Source organism: Ictalurus furcatus, chromosome 26, assembly GCF_023375685.1.
Source record: "Ictalurus furcatus strain D&B chromosome 26, Billie_1.0, whole genome shotgun sequence".
Taxonomy (NCBI): Eukaryota; Metazoa; Chordata; class Actinopteri; order Siluriformes; family Ictaluridae; genus Ictalurus; species Ictalurus furcatus.
Window position 1 is genome coordinate 902,242 of NC_071280.1, and position 6,567 is coordinate 908,808.

The 6,567-nt window shown below is 44.0% G+C and overlaps 1 protein-coding gene across 1 annotated transcript in view; it reads right to left on the bottom strand.

Moving 5' to 3' along the window:
• Positions 1-2,271: 2,271 nt before the first annotated feature.
• Positions 2,272-6,567, bottom strand: part of cacna1hb (calcium channel, voltage-dependent, T type, alpha 1H subunit b) — a 54,502-nt gene continuing 50,206 nt past the window's right edge. Inside the window, exons 28-34 of the mRNA XM_053615277.1 lie at positions 6,405-6,475; positions 5,597-5,675; positions 5,166-5,287; positions 4,758-5,030; positions 4,119-4,278; positions 3,431-3,579; positions 2,272-3,347 (exon numbers count right to left, since the gene is read on the bottom strand). Of these exons, the coding sequence (XP_053471252.1) occupies positions 2,547-3,347; positions 3,431-3,579; positions 4,119-4,278; positions 4,758-5,030; positions 5,166-5,287; positions 5,597-5,675; positions 6,405-6,475 (1,655 nt within the window). The 3' untranslated portion in view covers positions 2,272-2,546. The remainder of the gene's footprint in view (positions 3,348-3,430; positions 3,580-4,118; positions 4,279-4,757; positions 5,031-5,165; positions 5,288-5,596; positions 5,676-6,404; positions 6,476-6,567) is intronic.

Genomic DNA, 6,567 nt, shown 5'->3' on the forward strand with positions numbered 1-6,567 from the left:
AAGTCGTCCTTTTTTCAGAAATGTACGTAGATGTGTCATGCTCTTCGGTAAAATTTATTGTCTGTAAAATACAGTCACTGGATTTCCTCTGCTCCTGCTTTCAGTGCCTTGAGCATAAGAACCTGGATTCGTATCACAGGACAAACGTCCCTCTTTCTCTCAGACCTGTAATATTTTTGGCATATTTCACAATTTCAATATCAAAACACAAAAGGAAAAGAAAACGTGCGAAAGGCGCATGACTGTTCACATATACCCGCTGCTCGTATACTGATTTACAAGCCCTTAAGACTCCATGGAGTTGTCTTTCTACAGATTCCAAAGATGTAAAAGGACACGTGAAAACGTCTCAACGAAAGAATAGAAGCATAACGACGCTGCAGAGAGATTTGGTCTGAAACCGAGGGAAGAATCCATGCTCCTTTCTAACGTATCGTTCAGAGCAAAACGCTCATTTTCTTCTGCTTCGTGGAATGGTTATAAATCACGGAGCACCATTTTGCAGCGTTATCTGTAGGGATGTTTCACCAAAGTGCACGTGGAGGAAGTCGGTTTGCCGCGGCACAAGTAACAACAGATGTTTATTAAATACAAAAACAGCATGAATGTAAATCATTAGCGGTGGGAGAATGTGAGAACAGCTACAGGTATGGCTTCAGGTTGTGAATCTTTACGGCGTATTGATAGCAGCCTGCACATACAAAACATGTTAACAAACCAAAACGGCAACAAAAACAAAACACACACACACACACACACACACACGGACACAAAACCCCCGTAAAAATGCAACAGCGAATCAGAAAACGCAACAAAACTAAAAACGCAAGAACAAAACGTAACAACAAAGATCGAAAAAAATAACAACAAAGCTAAAAATGTCACAACGAACCTACATTTTTTTAAAATAACAAAACTACAAAAAAGTAGCAACAAAACTATAGATGCAACGACAGAACAATACACGACGAAACTTAAAAACGTAACAACAAAACTAAAAGACGACAAAACTATAAATTCAACAACAAAATAAAATAAAATTTAAAAAAAACCGTCAGAGACGAGAAACACTGACACTAAAAAACAAAACTATGACAACGAAACCAAACAAACCAAGCATTAAAAAAAAAAAAAACCCCCACGAGTGTAAATATGTAAGCACAACAAAACAGATTTAAAAAAAAACAAAACAAACATGACGAGGAAATCAAAACGCAACAACAAGCGTGCGATGGTGTGTTTACTGTTGGTGCGGTTTTGAGTTTGTTGTATTGTTGTTAACGTGTTTCGTGCTTCCAGGTCACCGTACACTTATGATGCCACTTTCACATCACTCTGTTGACTCATCTATGGAAAGCAATAATAATAATAATAATAATAATAATAATAATAATAATTTATGGATGGCACGAGGGGAAAAAGTAAAGTTAGCGTGTTTTGTTGAATATATTTCGTAGAAACTGTTATTTCAAAAAAAAAAACAAACCCAAAAACAACGTTTGAGTGCGTGCAAAACTCTCGGGCTTTTTTTCAATAAAAATATTATAGGTGCTGCATTCGATAAATATATCAACTCTGTAGAGTCTAGAGTAAGTACTCACTCCTCGGAACAGTTCTGATGATTCTGCCATGCAGTGTGTTGGAGATTTCATCTGACTTTCTCGTCATGGATCTAGTACCTTCATCGGTGTTCTTCTTAGGTCCGGGTTCCACAACGACGATTTACACTGTTCTACCACACAGGTTTCTATTACAGCTCGGACCGAGTGACCGTAACCCCACGTTCACAGTAGCGGGCGACAAAAAACGACAGCCGAGCGAGCGTTTTCTACGCGACGCGAAGCTGCAAATTCAGCCACAACCTGAGTTGTTAAATGAAAACCCCCGTAGAACCGTAGTTTCATTTTATCCCGTCGTACACGACCTCTTATTAATTGCGTATAGAGACATTACGAAGAAAAAGAAACCCTGGAAGGAAGTAGTAGCAGAGATTGTTGGTGCGTGGTGAATGTAGGTAGCTAGTACGATTCGCGTGCTTTACTAATCTAATCCGAGAACGAAGCTAGTACGAAGCCGAGCACGCGAGACGTAAATCGAACAAATGATTTTCACACTGATTAACTAGCTAGCTATATATATATATATATAGCTACCACCGTTTCTCATCGGAACTAAAGGCCACGCCCACTTGTCACGGGCTCGTGTGAACGTAGGGTAGGGGGCGACTGTGAGCTTCGTTATAGTTCAGAACAGATATCCAGCTGCACAATGTCAGTTTTTTATGATCTCAAATCTCTAATCAATATGATTAGGGGAAAGACAAACAAACAAATAAACAAACAAACAATTGCATAACTCATTTTCACCCTACTGTTATCGTGGTTTTTAAAATGTTTTTTTTTTTTTTTTTTTTTTTTTAGAATTCCTAGCTTAAAGGTGCACGTTAGGATCAAATGTTTTGGTCTGAATCCTCATTAGATGAACGAATCATCCTGACCAGCCCATAACAATCAAGCCACGCCCATGACGGGTCCGTAACCCTCAGGTTAGGCGTCGAGCGGGACACGGTGTGATGATTGGCCGTCGTCTGAAACGCGATTATTCGACTGCTCGAATGGGACAGAGAGATGGATTGATAAATGACGTTGTGGGAGGGGCTTAGCAAGTAGCAGAGAATCAGGAACATCCAAAGACTCCCGGAGCAACGTAGAGTCAAATGACGGCGCCCGCCTTTTTTTCAGAACCGTTTCCGAGAGAACGGGCGGGTCTGTGGAAGTCGGAACGCAAGGGGGACTCGTTTTGTGCTTCCTGCGCAACACAGACGCTTCTGTTTCTTGCGTTTTAAAGGGCGTGCTTTTCTTTCGCGGCTGGTTTGACCACGCCCCGTGGGCCGAGTCCATGCTGTTGTACTTCCTAAGGTCACTTCCTGTACTGTTACTTCGCTGTGATTGGCTCTTCAGACATAAAGTGCCTGCGACGTGTGGAGATAAGGTGTGGCTGCGTCTGAGGAGCCCGACACCGGAGTCTTTTCCGTCGACGGCCGATAGGATCTGTCTGATTTCTTCGTCCGAGGTGTGTGTGTTTGACGTGTGTGTGTGTGTGCACGTGTCAGGAAGCGTGTTTGTAGATCTGCGTGACGGGATGCTGCGCTGGCTGTACACGCGTCTGCTTGTTTGGACGCTGGCTGTCCGACTGCGACACGTAGGGGGCGTGGCTCGAGGCGAACAAGGGGCGGAGCCTCCGGTCAGAGGAATGCTGGGAACTTTGAGAGAATCGGAGTGGCGCAGAAATACGTCGTCCATCGATCCAGGGCTGGAGGAATCCACCGAGTCACTCTTTATCGCCTCCTACAGTGCGAAATGCGTACTGTAAACATCTACACACCTCACACTCATCACGTCGACTCACAAGTGTACTGCGACACACTTACCTGTCTTTGGAGCATCCTGAGGGACTTTTGTGTGGTCACATGATGTGGCGGGAGGGGCTCTGAATGAGAGGCGGGGTCAGACGGAAGCTCGGGAACCTGCAGCAGGGATTCCCATTCGCAAAACTCCGACTTCACTGACAGACGTGAGCCTGGACATGAGAGAACGTTTTTGTAATTTTGTTATTCTACTTTATTCGGCCTTTACGTAAAAAGTAAAGAATATGTTTTTGAAAATTAAAATCACCAGCAACAATAAAAAATAAAAGAATTAAACGAAAGGTATTTGTATAACAATAATAATAGTAATGTAAAAATATTTATTCAAATGAGAAAGCTTGGTATAACAATAAAAAAAAAGATGCTCTGACATGAAAATAATAATAATATCATATAAAATATATTAATATTAACATTTCTACAGTTCACACCACCACCACCACTACTACTACTACTACTACTACTAATAATAATAATAAATAATCTTACAAAAAAAATTGATTTAAAAATGAAAATATACATATATAAATACCATAACAATACCAACAACAATAATAATAATAATAATAATAATAGTAATAATAGTAATGTTTAAAAAAAAAATAGATGTCTTTTAAATCATTATTATACGTTATAACAACAGTGACAAAAACAATAATAACTGTCTATTATTATTATTATTAGTGATGACCTGTCATGTGATCGATGGTGTGCTGTTTGGAGAAGAGCTGATCTCTGGGTTTGGGTCCAGCTTTGGGGTAAAACATGTAGCTGTCGTTCGGTAGAGACAGCATTCTCGATATGCATGGCTTCCCGACTGAGAGCAGGTTTCGGTCCTGAAGGTCGTCGCCCTGGAAATGGAACCCTTCTGAGTCAGATTAATGTTGGGTTTTGGGTGAAAATAACACACACACACACACATACACACACTCTCTCTCTTTCACACACACATTCATACACACCTAGGAGCAATTTAACACCTCGGAGTTGCAGGAACGTGAGACCACCTTATACGATATGTTATGAATGAATTCTCCAGCACAGCAGGGGGCGCTGTTAAAATATCCTGATGATTTCCATGACTACAGGAAGACGAAAGCATGGATACTGGTGGTGCCGATAAACAAAAATGATAGAACAGAAGGAAGAAGACGACATGAGACTTAAATAAGGCAGACGTTGACACGGCGAGGTTAGCATGCTAGTGCGGTGCTTTGGAATGAACCGGCACGGGCACGTGTCGTTTGTAACGATCTGTCTGGACATGCGAGGAACCCGGAGAACCCCGAAAGCCCAGGTAGTACCCAGTTAGAAGGGAAGGGGTTATTACCTGTTTAAGAGCAGGAGACCCAGTAACGTCTCCAGCGGAGGAGGCGGCATTTTGCCACCGGTTTCTCTGTAGCTCCGCCTCCAGCTCCGCCTCCATCTCGGCCTCCTCGCAGGCGTTCTTGTTGCTGTCCTCCAAGTGCTTCATGAGCACGGCGACCACCACGTTCACCAGGACGAACTGCGCCACCAGGACGAACGTCACGAAATACAGCGGGGAAACCAGCGGCAGGTAACTCAAGCAGCGATCTCCGCTCTTACACTCCCTCAGTGTGTCCTTCATCACACACACACACACACACACACACACACACACACACACACTAAATTCATTAATCATGCAGGCTCTAACAATCTCGTGACATTTCAGGAAACATATAGCACACTGTGTTAACTCTGTGTGTGTGTTAACCTTCATGATTCCGTTCCAGTTGTCGCCGGTAGAGACCCGGAACAGGGTGAGGAACGCCATGCCGAAGTTCTCGAACGTAGCGTGACGGCTCAGACCTTCACACGGGTTCTCCTCGGAGCACTCTGTACAAACACACGAATCGACCGTTAACTAACGACTTTAACCCGTGTTAACGAACGCGTGCTCGTCCCGCGTCCACGCTCCCGGATGAAGCGTCGGGTCAACGTCACCGTGACGTCGTTAACCAGACCGTGCGTTTTGTGAAAGCGGTTTTATTTATTTTTTGGATGCATCACACGATTGGAATCTGAATATTCCTGAAAACAATAACAACAAAAAACAAAAAACATCTTTTGTAGAAAACAAATGTGAGCATTGTGGAATCACCACCGCTGTGATATTCATCCTGGGGGAGGAAGTAAAGAACTGACCGAGTTTTCCAAACAGCTCCACTCCCAGAGCGGCGTAGATGAAGAACAGCAGCATGAAAAGAAGCCCCAGATTTCCAACCTAGAAAAAAACAAAACAAACAAAATATGGACCAGAAAAACACCTCTAGGAATATGGTATACGTGTGCTATAGTAAGAAAGGAAACGCTATGGGCTCTCACACACACACACACACACACACACACACACACACACACTAGGGGATGCACAGAATAGTGGAGTAGTCAGGCGGGTAAACAAACAGCGAGATTTTTTCTATTTTCTTTCGCTTTAATGGAACATTAAACACTCTGAGATCACTGCGCGAGGCACGAGGAATTCCTCCGGTGCTTATCTTTTCCTTTAAAGAGTGAACTGAGACTCGGATTGTATGAAAGACACAAAAGTGTATCTCATTTGAGCGGTTGCGGGGAAAAACCCAGTAGGGGCGGGCTTGGCGACGCCGGGATTTGACCTCGCGACCTTCTGATTCGCGACCGCCGAGCTTCCGCCGTCTGAAGAATTCAGAGTCACTATCCGTGGCCCGAAGGCATAGATCTCATCGCTTTTTCTCCTCCCCATAGAGGAAAACGACGTCTGGGACGCTCGTCCGCCGTGAGGCGTTCTCACGCCACGCCGCGGAATCCACAATTCCGTCTTGTTCGCTTTAAGAAACGTCCTCGAACAGCGTAGCAGGACACTCGCTTTGTGAACAGTGCTGCACGTGTGTGTGTGTGATGTAATCCTTAGCCCGTACGTGGTTTTAACTGAAGTTAAGTCGACTAGTACGCACTTGTAGCAGACACTGACCTGCGGTAAAGCCTGGACCACCGTGTCCAGCAGCGACCTCATTCCCGTGGCCATCTTAAGCAGCTTCAGCACTGCGAAAACAAGTCGAAAAGGTTCTCATTCTCCCCCCCTGCTCCGAATTCAGCGTCCTAGCGTATACACAGTCCGGGCGCGTTAGAGCTCG